Here is a 20284-nt window from a genome sequence, read left to right on the forward strand (position 1 = left end):
AGCACTCCAAAGTTGTTCAAAAAAGAACCACTCTGAGGTTTGAAGTGGGTCTCTCTGCATATATTTTGAAAGTTCAAAACCCAGAAAAAAAAAAGCTCGGCTGATTCTGAATGGATGCTATCAGAAAGCACGCCTCCAGGCTCCGCGAACAGGTCGCTCGCCAACAACAGGTCTCTCTCTCTCTCTCCCACATTCATCTGCTGGATCCATTTCATTTCAATCTCTTAAATCTTTTCTCCAAATCATTTATTCATAATCTTTTTCTTCTGGCAATGTGTTTTCCGTATTGGGTTTCAAATTTTTTATTTGTCTTTCACATTGTATGATCCCACAAAATGCCTTCTCTTTTCAAAGTTACAAACTTTTGTACAATTTTGTGTGTATTCAGATTTGATAGAGCTCAAAACATGTAATGAGGTGATCGTGTTTTGTGTATTGATCTTTGAACATGCTTGGGTAATGATATGCTTAATTGGGTGGATTGGGAAATTGGAAAGGAAATATATAGAACATATAAATTTTGAATATTTGATTCATTTTTGCAACCTAATGTGAAATCTGTGCCTGCCAACTAATTTTTAAGCATCTGTAAATATGGTATATGTATTCAGTCACAAAATTCGATGACAAGTTGACCAATTACGAAGTTTTCATATGTTGGTGCCTTTGTTGTAAGGCTGGTATAGATCTCTCCTTCGTGTTTCGTTTCTCATACATGTAGTTGTGTTCGTATGTATATGTTTCATAATGTATAAGATAATGAACACATCGTGTTAGTTGGGAACCTGGTGCATTTTCAGCTCTGATCCCTCTAATTTGTTTGCATATGTCTTTGCTAGTGGGAACAGTTTTCCATTTTTCTCAACGAGAAAATTACATGGCTAGTTTCAGTGAGAAAAGTTCAGTTTCATTTCATTTTGTATTGGAGAAAAAGAAGCATGCTGATTACATTTGTTGTTACTTTAGGCTGTACTCAAGCAGTTTGGAGCCGGAGGAATTGGAGGTTCAGATAATTTAGTTACTGATGAAGCAGAACTAGTGCAGCATCAGAAACTTGAGAAGCTTTACATATCAACACGTGCTGGAAAGGTTGCCTATTTTCTGTATGGCATTTATCAAATTTAATTTACTTTTTGACCTCTTACTCAAGGAATACTTGGTTCATGTTTTAGCATTATCAAAGGGATATTGTTCGTGGCGTGGAGGGATATATAGTCATTGGATCCAAACAGGTTGAAGTAGGTGAGTTTGGCAATACCTATGTCATTTGTCAAGTATAATATTTTCTGAAGGCGAAAGATTTATAGTCTTAACTTTAGCCTCTCTTTCTAGGAACAAAGTTGTCTGAAGATAGCAGGAAATATGGAGCTGAAAATACATGTACTAATGGTAGTACTTTATCAAGAGCTTCATTAAGCTATGGACGTGCTCGCGCTCAAATGGAGAAGGAGCTGGGGACTCTGTTGAAAGCTCTAGGCACACAGGTTTGATATGTTTTCTGCAGTTATACAATAATTATCTGAAGTAAATTAGCAGAATATCTTTTTTAATGCTCTTCAGTATGTAGTGGAAGGAATAATACAGTTGCATATTTGACTTTATTTGGTTGACTGATAAACTTTAACCCTCTAAATGCATTTTGAAGCCTACTTAGGACTGTCCTTAAGATGTATCTCGAATAGTTCTTCCTCCTAACTGCTATCAGAACTATCTTATGATGTGGATTTATAACTGTTATCAGGTGGCGGAGCCATTAAGAGCAATGGTAATGGGCGCTCCATTGGAAGATGCTCGGCATCTTGCTCAACGATACGACAGAGTGCGACAAGAAGCTGAAGCTCAGGTATCTTTAAATTCTGATTACCAAATACTCTCTGATTGTGTTTAATCCTTCGTATTCGTGCAATAACATTTGGTTGGACTGTATCACTATAATGTATTGCATTTAATTGATGTTCCTCATAATTATATGCATGCAACTGAAAACGGTAAACCCTATAAACTTTCTATTACAAGCACGTCATTGTGTTCTCTTTTGAACCTAGACAGGCTATTGAAGTTTCCAGACGCCAAGCAAAAGTGAGGGAAACACCAGGCAATTCTGTGGATGTAATGAAACTAGAAGCATCAGAAGCAAAGTTGCAAGATCTTAAGTCAAATATGGGAATACTAGGGAAGGAAGCAGCTGCCGCAATGGCCGCAGTCGAGGCTCAACAACAGAGATTGACTCTCCAAAGACTAATTGCAATGGTAATGCAAGTTCTTTTAATTTCTTTGATGAGTGTTTGCTGTTATTTAGTTTGAATGAGAAACAAACTTTTGTTGAGATAGAAATTATAGATCGGTAAAGAGACATAAACTGTATTCCAACCTAAGAGAAGTTTATTATGAGATAGCACTTATAAAAGCAGTTGCGTAAAGGGGAGCATCCCTGTGTACATGTCTGTATCAAAATTCCTAAAGGCTTTGCTAGAGTGGCAGATAATCTAATGAGGTATGTAATTTGGATAGTGCATGAGAAGATTTGAAGGGACACTCGATGATACGTTTATAAGTTTCCTGACTTAAAAAAAAAATTAGGAGGTTTAAGGTTGGTGATCTGGTTGCTAAGTGCCTGGGAGTTTTAGATAAATTGTTATTCATGTGGCAGTGTGAGCGGAAGCAAATGTTTAGTTAGTACTTAATAGAAATGCAAATAAACATATGAGAGGGTCAACTAGAATCCATTGGAAGGATTTGCTTCAAGGTTATGGGTTTCTATTTTTGAATCCGCAAAGTGAAGGTGGGGACTGGGGACTGGAGGGTGTGGTGATAGGGGATATTTGAGTGGCATATACAGTCGTAAAGAACAGTGTCAATTCTGTATTGCTCGATAGGTGTGCATGGTTACAGAGTACTGGCTATATTAGACAGCCTGGGGCTCTATGTTCTTTCAGACCTGTGTTTTAGAAGGATATAAATCTAATTGTGACTCACCAGCCTTACACTATAAAATCCCCATTGAAAAGATCAGCTTTTCCATTTTATAAGAAAATGGACGAGAGGAAGTACCTACAGTGGCTTTGGTTGCTCTTTTATTGCTGAACAGATTGGGTCCAATGATTTTGTGGTGCTGATATTTTCTGGGATCTGCAAAGGGCCGCTGTCCTCTATTAAGTGCAAGGTTGGGAGAATAGCAAAACCCATGTGCAATTGCAGTCTTTTGGCTTTTATATAGGTAATTTGATTAAATAGCAAAATTGGATCTTCCAGGAGGATATAGAACAGGTCCTCAGGTCTATCTTGGCTTTAACAGCCATAATGGGTGTAAATCTGTGTTCCATTTTGTGAAACTGAAAGGTAGTGGATTAATGATCTGCAAAGTTTCTTCTAAGTTGGATGCTTTGTATTTTTCTTTTTGATTTAGTCGAAATTATTTCAGGTGTGGATTCTTGATTCTTCTAATATTTTGTGAGAATATGAACTTTACCAGAATGAAAAGGAAAAAAAGAAACTAGAACCACGCAGTTTAGGCTCCCTAATCACCAAGAGTATATACTAACTGCACATTTGCCTCTATTTATGTCAAGTCTTGAAACAGATTACAGATTTCTAGTATGTTGGGCTTCTGAGTAGAAGAACTGTAAATATGTTGGAATTTAAACTGCTTTCATGAACTTCTTTTCATCTTTTAACTGGTGTAATAATTCTTCTCATCGAATGTGCTCATGACTGAAGGTCGAGGCAGAGCGTACTTATCATCAAAGGATCCTTCAGATACTAGATCAACTTGAAGGAGAGGTATGTCATCTTCATCTTAGTCAGAAATGATGGTTTCTTCATCAATACAGACTCCAATACTTGATTTCTGCATTAAATAATGATATTTGTTATAAATGTTCTTTCAATGATAGATGGTATCAGAACGACAACGTATTGAAGCACCTCCTAGCCCCATTGTTGACAACAGCATGCCTCCACCCCCACCTTATGAGGAAGTCAATGGTATATATGCTTCTCATACACATAATGGATTGTCAGACGGCATGAGTTACTTCTTGGGGGAGGTTCGTAATCAAAGAAATTTTCTCATTGTTTATGGTCTGAGTGATGCAATTTCTCCAGTAGAAGTGTATACCACAGCTGTATTGATTTATATTGTCTTACTTGTTAATCTATTGCAGGCTATGTTTACATATCAAGCTGTATCTGACGTGGAGCTCAGTTTATCAATTGGTGACTATGTTGTTGTTCGAAAGGTTTACATTCATTGCTCAAATATCATTAATCTGACTTGAATTAGGAGTGACCCAATGCGGACAAACCAACAATGTAATCTATATATGAAAAATTGATTATGGTTTTAGCCTTTGATAATTAATGTATGATGCTGGCTTTTCAAAAAGAAAAAAAATTGTATGATGACTGGATCCCAGACCCAGTTCAGATTATTAGGTTGAGACAAGCTAAGGTTTGAATGAAATAACTGTGCACAGATAATTTTCTATTGTTAGGTTCAAATTGTATTCTATTTTGGGTTGCCTGTTGCCTTTCGTTTGACTTCTTGCTGTTAATATGAATGCTCATGATAATTTGTCTGTGTTTTTAACAGGTAGCCAACAATGGTTGGGCAGAAGGCGAATGCAAAGGCAAAGCAGGTTGGTTCCCATTTGGATATATTGAAAGACGGGAACGAGTTCTTGCAAGCAAGGTGGCTGAAGTGTTCTAAAGTTTTCTGATGAGTAATGAGTTCCACCTACGAGCAGTTTGTTTCTTATTCTTCTGTTTGTTGTGTATGGTTTTGTTTTGATTTTTCTCAAAGGTGGAGCTTGCCTTCTTTCAACTGGAAATTGGCACATCCTCACCTCTGTTGTGATATAGATACTGTTCTTTGTCTACCTATCAATATGAGTCCCCATTATTTATTGATTTACAAAAATGGTCATCCTTTGTTGATAGAAAACTCACCTGTATTTGTTGTTAGTCATACATGTCGCTAGGACTTCATTCCACTTTTTAGTTGCAATTAGGGTTATATCGGATTTGAGTGACTTTGGGAATGTATTCTGATATGCATGATTACCCAAGAAGAATAGAAGGCCAAATAGTACCAGTTGTGTGTCAGTTAAGGATATGACATTTGTAGATTTGGTATGACAACACAGGACTTGTATTGTAATTAGTGACATTCCAATAATCCCAACCCAACTTTTTGCTCTTGCAGCATGCATTTCTTAATTCCTTCGTGACAACTTTCTGCGAGATGTGCTTTATTAATCTCTGTTAGCCTGAAGTACTAAATGTTTTGGCACTACAAATCCTTCTCTTATCTTTGTGATTTTAATCCTGAATGATGAATGAAATATTAGTAGTGAGTAGGCTTTTAACTTCTTGGAGATAAGTGACTAGCTGGGTACCTGGTAGTACTGCACTACTGCTAACTGCTAACTGCAAAGCTGGGATCACCCTTCACAATTCACACACAAAACATTTAACTCCGAATTATCTTCGCCACGTCAAAATGATTCAAGAATTTCTGCATCATTAGCTTATGCTCAGACTCCGAAAGAGGCATGACAATGGAGGCTGGAACATTCTTCATGTTGCAGCTGCAGAGTCAAGCGGAAATGGTCGAAATAATGCTTGGAAAGGGCAAGCTTTGAAATGCTTAATAAAGAAAGAGATAACCTTGGAAGCACTTCTACACATAAGCTGTTCAGAACTTGTATCCGCGGATTGTCAAAACTCTGACACAGCATAAGAGAGTTCCCCCTATATAGATGATGGAAGCAGAAACTGTATATAATCAACAGAATCATTCTGTTATTGCAGAAAGCCAGAACCAATTCTTGACATTGTGTTACTGCAGTCACTGGTATGACTCACCAGTTTTGTTGTACTTTCAGGTAAAATTTACTTCCATGGTTTGAATAAATCACATCCGGCGTGTGCAGAGAAATGTTTAGCTTCCAGAAAAACACTTCTTCAACTCCATTTATGCACAAGCTTTTGCCTTCATAGCTTGGGTCAAAGTTTAAAGTTTACATGCAATGTGACCTTGTTTTCAACTTGGACACATGCTCACTCTCTGACATATATCTTCAATGGCACAAATAGCTTCCACAATATACAATTTCAGGAACCTACAATTCATTCATTCTAGTAGAATGGATTGAATATGTGATATCCTAGACATTTGGTTTAGTTATATTATATATACTAGAAACATTCTGAAGGAAAAAGTCAGCATTCCATGAAAGAATAGGTTCCTAATTTCCAAATAACAAAGTCAATAATTTCAATTCCAGGCATTGCCTATATATATGCTTATACACTCAAACCGAGACTCCAATCCAAGATCAATATGTTGTGCTTCAAAACTCTCCCTCTAGTTTTCTTAGTCTTCTGTCTTTTCATCCACTCATCCTTCGGTGCTTCCTTTTAGCCTTGCTTCGACTCGTGGTGGCCAAAACAAAGCAAGTGGCCTACAGTGGCGGATCTACGGTTTGAAAGATAGGTGAGCGGAAATTTTTTTTACAAAAAATCAAGAATGACTAAAATTTTTGATAAGTCAAAACGCGATTTTTATCTAGTATACATCAAAAAATAAAAAATTAAGGTTTGTGTATAGAAATTTAAGTTGGACTGAAAAAAGAAAATGCAAGACAATCTCCTCAACACTCACTAGATCTACATAATAAGTCTTCTATATTTCATGAATTTAGTAAACAAAATTCAGAAAATAGGATTAAAGTAGTTGGAAATTACAATTCATGGGATGTAGGTACTAATAGTTCATTTTTGGCAGTAATTCAAGTTAGAATGTGTGGTTTTTTCTCACTGTTTGGATGAAGTACGTATTATGACTCGGCAACAATTATTTTCTTATAATTAATAACATATTTAATCAGTTTAGATTGGAAAATAATAGAATTGCAATCAATCACAAACACTCACCATATATGTTTTGCTCTCTATTTCCCCCATTAATTATTAACTTCTCACTCTCTCCTTCTTATCTTTCTCAAAGTCTACCCAGCAGAAATTTAAAAACACGACTGACCCATTCAAATTCTGCCCAGCAGAAACTGGGACTGCTCTCTCTTAGGTCCGCCTCTGGTGGCCTAGCACTTTTGCCAAGGCGATGTCTCGAGTGAAATTGCACTACTTGTGTGGTTGAAGCAAGCAAAGATATTAGAGAGTTCTGCCCGAACAGCAAAGGAGCCATAATATGGTAAAACCACTGCCTCTTAAAGTACCCAAATGGGGGCTTCTTTGGGAAAATTTATAACACAAACAAGCTCTACGTACATGTGGAACGTGCAAGAAGTAGAAAATCCCACACTATTTAATGAGAGAGTAAAGGAATTGTCGAGTGGATTAGCTATTGCAGCTTCTGAGGCTGCTGCTACTGCGACGTTTTACGCAACTGGTGAGCTACAGCTTGATACATTCACAACACTATATGGTCTGGCTACGTGCACTAGGGACCTCTCAGCCCCAGATTGTAAGAAGTGTCTTGATGGGACATAGACCAATTGCTAATTTACTATACATCTGAATGAACTTGTGATGTGAAATTGATGTATTCCCTAATCCAGACTATATATGCCTATAGATAAAATAAATGAATAAATGATACAGTAATTAAATTACGTACTAAACCTACCAGATTGTTGATTGAGTGAATTATTTGCATCGAAAAGGGTGCTTTGTGAGATGCTATGAGAATGGAGCTCTGCGTAACAGATCGACACTGATACATATATCTGTCAGAGACATAGTTACTTCACTTACTTGTACGTAAGATCGATATCTTCTTTTCTTTATTTGCATGAAATTTCATTACCATATATAACAGGGAAATAAACTGGGACAATGTGCAGTCGCTCCAAAAAGAGCTGTCCCTTCTTACAAGCCTGCTAGTAGCTACAGCCTACAGAGCCTCCGGCCCTCTAGTTAAGCTAGCTCTACGCGATGCATGACCAACATGAATACATGATGCATGGCTGCCTTTCTTAATTAACTTGCTCTCAGAGTTCCAGGAAACCAATCTAAGTTTATGTAGATCGATGTCAGTCATGTCACTTGATCCACTTATTATTCCATCAAGAGCCCTACCCATGTCATTTGGGTCCAAGCCAGTTGCATGCAGGGACTACTTCAATTTGACTAGCTTGCACCCCGGCCAATTACGTATCAAGCCAAAGAGCGGTGGTGCCTCAATTGATCAGCTGCCAACGCACTAGTTCCCCGTTAACCGGAATGTCCATGCGAATTAACGAAGAGAAAGAAAGCATAAGCATTTTGCATTGTGAGTGCTTTGTCTATTATACGTTAATTTGATTTAAACGCCCATGCATGCTGCCATGCACGTACAGACGACTCAGTTCGATTACTTGATATCTTTAACTAAAGTTCACGAAAAGAGTTCACCTAAGTTAATGCCTACACCTATTCAGCTTCAAGATGATCAACTGGACTAAACCCTATGCTGCATGAAGCGCAAGTTCCAACTAAAAGTTCATGGCCTTCAGTTCGATCAGCCAAAACCACACATGCAACAGCAGATCAGGTGGTTGTGTTCTCAGTTAACTGTCTGATATAAACTATATAGTAGCTAGCTAGGACACTAAGACCCAAACAGAAAATCCACGGCATGTTCCGGTCCGAAAAGAATGGTGAAATACACCTTACTGCACTTCCATGAGAATATTAGGAATTTAGGATTTCATTCATTCAAATCGACGGACTATCGTGCTCCAATCATCTTTAAGAAGACCCTAGCTATGTAGTTTTTTCACAAGAGCAACAAAACTTGTCGCACAAACTCTTGAATTATATAATAAAAAATGATTAAATACTTGTAACACCTTATATTTTAGGTGTAAAAATAATTTTGGCATTCTACTTTTAAATTTAATTTGTATATTCTCTAACTCTTATTTTTTAATAATTTTGTCCATTCTATTAGTAGACTCCCAATTCAAATCAGATTTTTCTTTCTTTCTTTTATTCTGCCTTTTTTATTCCTTGATTTTTCTTTTTGTTTTTCTTGTTTTAAATTTAATTCATGATATGTGCTATCAAATATATATAATTGTAATCAACACAAATTATTAAACATATATATATTTATATAAATACAATATGACAATGCTATCAACATAAAATGTCAAATTTCTCATTAGTTCATCATAAAAAATCCTCTTAGTATCAACCTAGAGAGAAATATTATTAATAAAAGTGTTAAAGAAAAATATTTAAAAAAAAGAAAGAAAGAAAAAAAATTTATTTTTTTGCTGATGGGAATACTTCAGTCATTTAAATGTCAAATTTTTGCCACGTCAGCATGATAACAGATTTTTTCACATATAACTAATGGAATTGATTGACAAAACTGTTAAAAATAAGAATTGAAGTATATACATATTAAATTTGAAAATAGAAGGATAAAACTGTTTTTACACTTAAAATATAAGGTGTCACAGATATTTAATCCAATAAAAAATATAAAAAATGTAAACCACCTCTACTAGATCAAAAACTCGTCCTCGATCGCTCTCTCCAACTTTTCATACTGTGCTCACAGGAGTCACAGCCTTCACAGTTGTGTCTTTCAGGGATTTGGGATACGTCTAAAAGAACACTAAAGCTAACACAACATCGTAAACCAAGGTTGATACGATCGATTTTCTTCTTAGCCATATATATATTAGCACTTGTAGTAGGATTTAATAGCCTGACTCGCCATGCTGACATATATGCTGTGTTATTAGCATCTCATAAGTCATAAAAAAGACTCATCGATCATATCCAGATTTCTTTCCACTGAATTGCGTGAACAGTTATAAATAATGCCTTGATGTGCTAAGCATAATCAAGATTCCACTAACGTACTACTAGCTTTGAGTCAACATTATCATAAGAAGCTTATCCTGAACCTATATATCATCAGTTATAAGTAATTACTACTGAAGCTACCAGATTATTGAGTGAATAATTTCCGAATCAAGTGGCACATACATGTAGCTTTCAACACATCATACAGGTTTTGCAACTGAGATCATCTAACTATTAACTTGGGGAGAGAAGAGATGTACCCAGTCTGAACATCTGTATTGAACCATTGATATAGTAATTAATTAGTGTATAAATGATATGTATTCGTGTACTTCCTAGTTTACTTATCATCCTTATATATCCACATAGAAGCGTTTAGGCACCACTTGATTATAAAAGGGCGCTCTTTGTGAGATGCTGCAAGAATTATGGAGCTCTGCGTAACACACTAGTTACTAGCTTGTACGTATTACGTAATATATCTTTTTCTTAATTATTTGAATGAAACTTCATTACCATAATAAGGCAATACTGGGAAAACATCCAGTGTCTCTAAAAGAGCTGTCCCCTCTTAATTAATTACAAGCCTCGCTATCAGCCACTAGCCCTCTAGTTAAGTGTAACAACCAAGGAGGACTAACCTAGTGGCGGATCTACAGTCTCAAAGATAAAGATAGGTGAGTGGAAATTGTTTTCACAAAAAATCAAAAATGATTAAAATTTTTGATAAGTCAAAACGCGATTTTTATCTAGTATACATCAAAAAATCAAAAATTAAGGTTTGTGTATAGAAATTTAAGTTGGACTAAAAAAAAGAAAATGCAAGACAATCTCCTCAACACTCACTAGATCTACATAATAAGTCTTCTATATTTCATGAATTTGGTAAACAAAATTCAGAAAATATGATTAAAGTAGTGGAAATTACAATTCATGGGATGTAGGTACTAATAGTTCATTTTTGGCAGTAATTCAAGTTAGAATGTGTGGCTTTTTCTCACTGTTTGGATGAAGTACGTATTATGACTCGGCAACAATTATTTTCTTATAATTAATAACATATTTAATCAGTTCAGATTGAAAAATAATATAATTGCAATCAATCACAAACACTCACCATATATGTTTTTCTCTCTATTTCCCCTCATTAATTATTAACTTCTCACTCTCTCCTTCCTATCTTTCTCAAAGTCTACCCAGCAGAAATTTAAAAACACAACTGACCCATTCAAATTCTGCCCAGCAGAAGCTGGGTGTAATAACCCGATTTTTCTGAATGATTATTAGACTTGGTTTTAAGTTTATAAGTTGTGAAATTCTATAAATAGTGGTTGTTCCGCTTTGTGACGTCGGAAAATCGAAACGGAAACGTTATCGGAACGTTTATTTAGAAAAACGTTATGTTTCCGCGACGTGAGAATCGATTTTTATTTCGTCGCTCGTTTGAGAAAACGTTCTTCACGAAAGTTGTAGAGCTCGTCGATACGAGTTCGTGGACGCGTCACACACGACCCCACACCGCTGGCCACAGTACGGACCCCACGCTGGTCTTACAGCGGTTGACCGCCATAATGAATATTGTAAGCGCACCGCAGTCTAAGAGCCCGAAGATTACGCCGTACACGGGTGAGGGTGACCTGTTCCGGCACATAGATAACTTCACAAAAGTCACTGCCAGCAGAGAATTTGATGACGCCACACTTTGTCACATGTTCACAAAAACGTTGTATGGGGACGCCATGAACTGGTTTTTCGAGCAGCTAGCGAACTCCATGGAGTCGTTTGCACAGTTGACTAGGCGTTCCTTGACCGGTTCATCCTCATGGCTGGCGCGCACACACCACAGACGGTCTGTTCCAGGTGAAGTAGGAGAGCAGGGAGACAGCCGCCTCCAAATGCCGCAACCTCAACAAAACACTTGCCTTGGCTGCATTCAAGGAAGGACTGCAGTCTGAGAATTTCTTGTTCCACAACAACGTGGACCCACAATTGCGTGACGCCACCTATGATGAAATCATGACAGAGGCGGTGCGATATGATCAGGCCGAATATGTCACATACGGGGAAAAGCGAACGCCCGTGCCATCAAACAAGAGCAGTATGCCGCAGTCGTCCATACCTCCAGGCACGACCCCTATACAGCGCGAGCTCTTCCCTGCCACTGAAGACCGCAACAAAGGAAGGAAGAGAGAGTGATACCAATCAAACCGCCATGATGGGCATAATCATGATCGGTAAAGAGGCCGGGATAAGCACCGGAGGCTCGGCGACGAACGCCGCGACAACATAGACCCTCGTCAAGTTAACGCGATGGCTCACCGCGGTGACCAGACACCACCGAGAGAAGAAACCCTAGAAGACTTCTTCCACAAACACAAGGAGACAATGAGAAAGCCAGGGACGCCACAATGTCCTCAAGATGAGGCAGAAATTGATAAGTGGTGCAAGTTTCATGAAAATGGAAGCCATCACACGAATGATTGTAGAACCCTCCGCTCAGTGAGAGCCAACGGCGATACAAGGGTTAGGGCAGCACATTCAAGATCACAGCAGAACGTGGTGGCAGCAGTTGAGAACCTACATTGCATCAATGTAATTGAGGGCGGAGCCCCAATGACAAGCATGTCCAACCGTGTGAAAAAGAGCTTCGCCCGCAGCCATCGCCCAAGACAAGTGTGCGCCATCACGGGGGGAAACGCCAAAAGGCAGGAGGAATGATTGAAGCAGATCACCTTCACGTAAGAGGAAGAAATCGGCATCTCCGTAGCCAACGACGATGCATTCCTCATAGATGCAATCTTGGGTGGACAGTGGGACGTGGGCAAAATGATGATCGATACGGGATCCGCAGTTAATGTTCTATTTAAGGGATGCTACGAAAAGATAGAGCGTAGTGGTAAGAAGTTAGTACAAGACGTCGAACCACTGATCAGCTTTTCGAAAGACATAACTTAACCTCTGGGTTCAGACTACATGACGGTACACATTAGAACTGCGCCATGCATAGTCTGCGTTGAAGCCGAGTTCATCGTAGTCAATGCCAACAATTCTTACAACGGGATCATCGGTCGGCCTACTCCAACTGAATGTGAACATTCATCGCGGGAAACATGATGTTCATCAAATTCCCAACCCCAAACAGAACAAGGCAGGTCCGAGGATAACAATCTGTGGCAAAAGAGTGCCAAGCACGCGCAACCGGCATGAAATCTTGGCAGTACATGCTGCAACAAACTTAACCGAAGTAGCAAAACGTAGCCCAGCCCCGCAGTACTGGTTATGCCCAGCCATAATCAGTGTAACTCTTAGCACACTAATGCTCATATATAGCCTAGCCCCGTAGTACCGGCAGAAAGCCAGCCACACTGGCTGTGTAATGAGCCGTCCTACTACCCAAGCCGACTACGGACGCGCTCTCACGCACATCTCAAAGGGAACTCTAGAGAACACCTCAACTGGACTTAGTCCCACAATCAGAAGATGAGTGAATGATCTACCTCAACTCAACTATAAAAGGACAAACCTTTGACATCATAAGATAAGCAAACTAAACCACTCATTGTTACTCAGTTTTTTTTTGGACCTGATCTACTTTGTTTGATAAGTAATTTTTTCTAATCTAGTGATGACCAATTATTTTTAATGATTAACTAGTGACCTACATTGGTCAGTAAGTAAAATTTATCTTGTATCGAAAAAAGTAAAATTTATTATATTAGCGGTAAGAGAATATGTATATACTGAGCCATTCATAAATGAACATCCGCAAAATAGAAAAAGTGCGGATGATGAAGATCACAACAACATCAAGCATCGACGGTGTTGCTGTTCTTCCGGATGTAGACCACAACTATCCTAATAGTGTCGGCATGAAGATGGAGGTCAATGTAATCGAGGTTGAAAATTTTCCCGGTAAACCATCACACACCATCAAGCTTGGCTGCAAACTCATAACAGAAGAGTCTGATTGCAAAACGAAGCTCCAGATCAAAGCTCGGTATCTTTCTAGCAAGAGCAACGCTGTTATCAGTGCCCAAATCAAGCTAAAAGATGGACGACGGTGGGGAATCCGCACTTTTCTACTTTGCAGACGTCCGCTCTTGAACGGGCCAATATATATAGGGAAAGCTTCCATTGAGGACCTTATAATGAGGACTTGGTGAGGACTTTCAAAATGGACGGTTGATGAATAGTTTATACAATAAAACCTCGTTAAATTAATATCTGATTAATTAATAACCTCGCTAAAATAATAATTGTGCCGGTCCCGACTCAAGGACAACAGGCTAAATTAATATTTCACTAAATTTATAAGATAATAGAAATTCAAGAGTTTACATGGAGCTCATTCAATATATAAATTAATAATTTCTTACAACACATAAATAATTTTACATTTACGAAGACTTTTTAAGACTCAATTATTGCATGTTTCCTCTTGAAAATGGTGTCATCTTGAATCCCATGATGCACTTTTCTTAACATGGTAAGAACTTCTGGTGTGGTTTTCTCATAGTGCAACAAGAAATTATTCAATGTCTTCACTATCATATATGAGAGCTTATTTTCGTGAAATGGGCTCCATAATAGAACTATCATCCTCAATTGAATCATCACAAAGATGTTCCATGATGCTCTCAATTATCTTCTCGATAGTCATCAACTCTGAAGTTGTTCTATTTTCATCAGGGTAGTTCAAAAGGAATTTGACTTCCATTCCGTTACTATAGTTCACCCTCTAATTGTTTGTCCAAATTCTAAAAAGCCATGTCATCCGTTGATCGAATTTTACAATGACGAAAGCAAATAGGAGCCTCTATTGATAAGAACTAGGAAACCTATCTCTACTTCTGTAAAAATAAACCTATTACTATAAGGAACTTGATGTACGTTCCTATAAATTAATAGGTTATTAATTTATTAATAAATTAATATTTTATTGATTTATCAATATATTAATAACGCGGTAAATTAATAATTTTTGCTAGTCCTGAGGCTATTAATTTATAGAAATTTTACTATAGTTCAATTGATATTCTCAAGTTTTAGTGTACATCTCATCCAACTGTCCATTTAAAAGTCCCCACTCCTACCATCAAAAGCACAAGTCCAAACTAATCAATTCCATCGCTAAAATGATTGCATGTAATGACCAACTTCGTGAAGTGTACTTCACTAATTATTTTTAGTGACGGGCCTATAGTAATTACCATTTAATGACTATTATTTATTTGTCACTAAGACCGATTAGTGACCAAAATTGCCATATTGTGTGACCACATTAGCTGTCACTAATACCGATTTTTGTTTAGTAGTGGTGGGTAGATGTAGGCTTCATCATTTAGCCCGCGGATCTGATGTGTCCACAAAGACCCGCAAACCCGATGGATTTTTATCCAGCTCGGCCCGCGAGAAAGCTAACCAAAACCCGCTTCCGTGGGTAGAGGGCCGGGCTTAGTTTAAAGGTGTGAAACCCGGCCTTGTCCACCCAAAGCCCGCAAGGCCCGGCCTGTAAAAACTCGTAAGGCCCGCCAAATACATACATATTATATAATTATACATATATCAATTATATATGTCCATAATACTAGATTTAAAATTTTTGTGACCTTTATATTATAACCTTCATACTAGATTTAAAATAAAATTGTAGCATTATGAAGCGATTATATAAAGGAAATTTTCGGGATCGATCAACATCATCCGAAGTGATCGGTATATATATTTAGTGACCATGTAAAAATTTCATCCAATTTGGACCTCGTTTGACCGTCGAAATTTCCGGTAAATAGAAAACACCACTAATATGCCCTAAGGGATGACCCATTACTTAGATGCGAATGCAAAAAGCGATTTACATATTTGAAATTACCTAATTTTTGTCACCGAGTGTGCGTGGTCGAATCGAGGAAACCTATTTGGTAAAGCCCCGGTCAATGAGGCTGTAATATGTCAAAACACATCTTTTTTGGTTGACCGTAGGTACGGACGGTCAAACCATGTCTAAAACGGACGAAATGTTTAGAGGGTCCCTAAATATACATATCAATCACATTCGCTGGTGTTGATCAACAATTTTTCGAAACTAGAATTTATTTGTGACATTTTTTTAGAATGTTTTTCAAGATTCTTTTATTGTTTTAAAGACATGAATTTGGTTTTAGGCTTTGAGACATCCCATGCCTAGCTCTTTCGTCCTTTAAAATTCAAATCCCGAGCCTAACTCTTTTTTCTCTCATACGACACAACAATCTCTCACTCTTTCTCAGTTTCTTTGTTTCTAGATTTGTTTCTCATTTGGACTTATCTTTGTTCCTCATTTGGACTTAGCTTTGTTCCTCATTCCCTAATGTTTTGTATCAATTGACATTTAATTTTAATAGCTTGAATCAGATGTAGGAATGATCCTCCTAACTTGGTTGGGTTCCAAACCCTTAAATACGAGTATTATGTTTTTTTTCTTCCTAATATAAGCCCGCAAGACTCGGCCCGTAAAAGCTTGCAAGACCCGGCCCGCTTTAGATGGGCAGGCTTGGATCTTCCTATTTGTGAAAATACTCAGTCTGTCACTTATCTAAATGTACTAAGGCCTGGGATGGCCCGTTGACGAGCCCTAGGTAGATGTAGTATTTGGCCTCCTTGATGCGTCCCTTTAGCAGTTGATAATCTCGGTAACACACAAGTTTACATATTACATTGTTAATTTATAAACCCTATCGATTGTAGTAAGAATAAGTAGGATCGTTCTTTAGCTGGGGATTAGGGTAACATTCATATGAAGCTACTAACTAACTAAATATATACACATATACAATTTACAAGATAAAAAAGCATTTGCAAAAGAATTGTGACGCCAATGAATCAACAACAAAAAATGCACGAAACAACTTAGAACTCTAGACATTTATCGAATCACACAAGCAATCAATCAAGAACATAGATGGTAATAGTCATTGACCTACACTCTTATTACTTTCTCTGCAAATAACTCGAGCGGTACCAATCCTTGACCCACTTTCTTCTATCCAAACACACATAACCTTAGTGATAGTTAATCACTAGAACTAAGCATAAAGAACTTTACGAATAAGGGATATCTGATTAATCACAGTAACAGTGATCATAGTGACATGGTGGCAACCCTCAATCGATTCATCATATTCCTAGGTTTCCACTTAGTTAACTAAAGTCTCCTCCAAATCAGCATCAATGTAATGAACTCCTTCTCTCACTCTAGAATTCTTACGATGTCCTAGGGATACTCTTTAGTGTGGCATTCTAATACATAAAACATCCTAATCGTTTGCAACAAAATAAAATAAAAAAGTAAAAGATATGCATGCATGAAGAACATAATCTAAGAACAAGTTGATACGATAATCATCACATCTAGAAAATCCTAAATCAATAAACATGTTTCATGGCATTCAAAAACTAAATATACTGACATGCTTTCAATCTAAATAGCAAACGAAAAATCCAAATATCATAGATAAAAATCAAAAATTCAACTTGCAAGTTATATAGAAAACAAAACCAAAGGTGTCCATGGTTACAATTTTAAAGAAAACTTCAAAAGGATGGATGATGGATCAGTGGAGATGGGAGGTGGCTGACTCAACTTGCTTCTACTTCTTGGAGAATTCAGACTATTAGAGAGAAATGGGAGCGGCGCGTGAACATTAATATTAAAATGAGCTCCACGTGCTGCCACTGTGGAGTGGCGCGTGAACATTAATTTTAAAATAGTAAATTTTTGTAAAATTATTTCCTGTACGGTGAATGTAAATTATTTTACGTGCAGTAAATGTAAAAAGTAAATTACGTACAGTAAATGTAAATGTAATTTACATATAGTAATTATAAAAGTAATTTCTGAAGGGTAAATCGGTAATTATTATTTACTAAGACAATATTTACGATGGAATAGTACATGGATATACAGGAATACGTAAATAGTATGTACTCGTGCAAGAATACATAATTAATATGTATTTGTACAATAATACGTGAATAGTAATTACGTGAACAGTAATTTCGTAAAAAAACCATAAATTGCTGAACAATAAAACATTATTACTGTTTCGGCATTTAAGGTTTTACATAACGCTTCTAAATTCACTTCTTATCTAATCAAGGTGATCGACGCAACAAATAAAGGATTCGAGTTCGGAATTGTGGAAATTACGCTCAGGAATATAAGGTGAGTAAAAATCTCACAGTGACGAATCTACCCTTGTGGAGATTCATAATTACGCTAAATTAAGAAGAATGAACTATGATATGTATATGATATAGTGGATTGTGTATGTGTATAATTGGTAAAATAGGTACATATATATGGTTTGTTATATTGTATACTATCGTAATTTTCGTTTGCGAATTAGTTCATTATAGCGTTGATATTTATTTATTTGAGCATGTCACTTTGATTTGTACAATATCATGTGATGATTGTTTGTACGTGGTTTTAACTTGAGTTATGTTAAAACGTTTTTGTGGTCTGTGGACCTGTCTTCGGACGTGTTGGCATGTCAGAACCTATCTTTGGCCGGGCGACAGTTACGATACAGTTAGAGCTCTAATCTGTCTGCCGGGGTACTAACATGAGGGGTAACAAAGGTGTACCAGTGCTTATGAGTACCCATATTTTAGATATTGGGTAGCAAGTGGTTGCTCAATGTCGAGCGGTGTACTAACATGAGGGGTAACAGAGGTGTACAAGCGCTCATGAGTACCTGTATTATAAACAGAGGGGTTGCCCGATTTCTTATGAGCACATATATTTTCATATATAATTGGACAACCAGATAGGACGTCCAATGACTCATGAGTGCATTTACTATTGATGTTTTACGTATTTTCTTATGCATTTATATGCGAGTGATATTGTTGTTTTACTCATACGAGCTGCAATGCTTACTGGGTTTGTGTTTACAATCCCGGTGCACCTATTCGATGGTGTATGGGATAGTTCCGCATGTGTGGATTAGCGGAATCGACGGACAACTCGGAAGAGTTGAAGTTGTTTTATTCTATCTTGTGGTGAGAATTGAGAGGATTTTTACATTTCCATTTGATATAATGCTTGAATTATAAAGTTGGTTTGTAATAATCAATTTAACTGAGTGTACCATGAACTCAGTAATGATCCATTATGACATTAAAATGATTTCGATTTATTGAGATTGTTTTAGAGTTTTTCATGGCTTCGAAATTCGAGTTTCATACTCGAAATTTCGGGGTCGTGACATCTTCAATCATGGTGGTATACAACTTCATCGTTTCTGAAATGAAATTTAACAATGAGCATAATAACACCCCTCAAGGAGAACCACAACTCAAAACAAGATGTTCCGCAGAACAAGACCCTTAAGAAATAAGGCGAATCTAGAAACGAACTTCACTATTCAACCAAATTCCAACAGGTCATAACGGCATTTACTTATATAACACACATTGAGTGCAAGGATGTACAACTTTAGCATAGGCACATAGCATACAATAAGTATCTAAACCTGCTAGATGATGAAGTTTGTATACTAAATTTCCATCATTGCTCCGTAGAGTCCAGTGTACCCTCGATGTCAACTTCTCTTCCTGCCCACTCTCACCACCCCACTATAGGTGAGCCCTTCAACTAAATGGTTACACGGCGCCACTCTAATAGTTTTCTCTTAAGGGCAAAATACATTTAAAGGAACATATTGCACGGTAGGGCATTTAGGAGACAAGCTAGACATTGTTGTCTTGAATGTCACCAACTTTCGAAAATATTCAACGAACCTTAGAGGTGACTTCTCTTCTCTGACAAATCTCACTACGCTATTGAAGAATGAGGTTTCGAGGTTAAGTGGTCTCCCAGATCAACACTACATAATTTCTGTTTACACTGTGTTGCTATCAAGTCTTAGAAACCGAAATTTCCAAGTCTATTGGACTATTTTAGTATTCAACTACTCCATACCTCCAACTTCTTTCCAACAGACCATCTGTCACATGTTCTAACATCAATAGCCACATGTGAGCCACCCAAGTTAGCATGTTTGTAATGGAACCCGACCATCGATAGATGATCCTCCCGAAATCTAATGATGTTCTCAGCATAGAGACGTCAACATACCATTTTGTCAAATTCACCAATACCTTACGATTAATAGGCTATACTCACGTTATGAGCTAGCCCCTACCACTAAGCATGGTCAAAAACTCTCGACATCTAACATTAGTCAAATCAATAATTAACACATGCCTACTACTTACATCACACGCATTGGTTTTCAAATAAAAGTGCTTTATCACGACAATACCTTCATGACTTCACCACAATGCATCGCTAGAATCACGAACCTACCATTCATTCCAATTAACAAAACAATCTCCTTACATGATCATCTCATTATAAATCACAAAAGTTGTCATGCATGATGCCCACACAAACACCTCAATCGTAAATGCAGCA

The 20284-nt window shown here is 37.4% G+C and overlaps 1 protein-coding gene and 1 pseudogene across 1 annotated transcript; both read left to right on the forward strand.

The window, feature by feature from the left end:
• The first annotated feature begins 5 nt into the window (after positions 1-5).
• LOC126782478 (SH3 domain-containing protein 2-like) lies at positions 6-5062 on the forward strand. Its single transcript, XM_050507733.1, has 10 exons — positions 6-170; positions 967-1089; positions 1173-1242; positions 1333-1484; positions 1742-1843; positions 2050-2250; positions 3718-3780; positions 3894-4046; positions 4164-4238; positions 4592-5062. The coding sequence occupies exons 1-10, from the start codon at positions 111-113 to the stop codon at positions 4706-4708; spliced, it is 1116 nt and encodes a 371-aa protein (XP_050363690.1). The 5' UTR covers positions 6-110; the 3' UTR covers positions 4709-5062.
• Positions 5063-7148: 2086 nt separating this feature from the next.
• On the forward strand, positions 7149-7512 carry LOC126783907 (cysteine-rich repeat secretory protein 38-like; annotated as a pseudogene).
• The last annotated feature ends 12772 nt before the right edge of the window (positions 7513-20284 follow it).

This window comes from Argentina anserina, chromosome 2 (assembly GCF_933775445.1).
Source record: "Argentina anserina chromosome 2, drPotAnse1.1, whole genome shotgun sequence".
In the NCBI taxonomy this organism is placed as follows: Eukaryota; Viridiplantae; Streptophyta; class Magnoliopsida; order Rosales; family Rosaceae; genus Argentina; species Argentina anserina.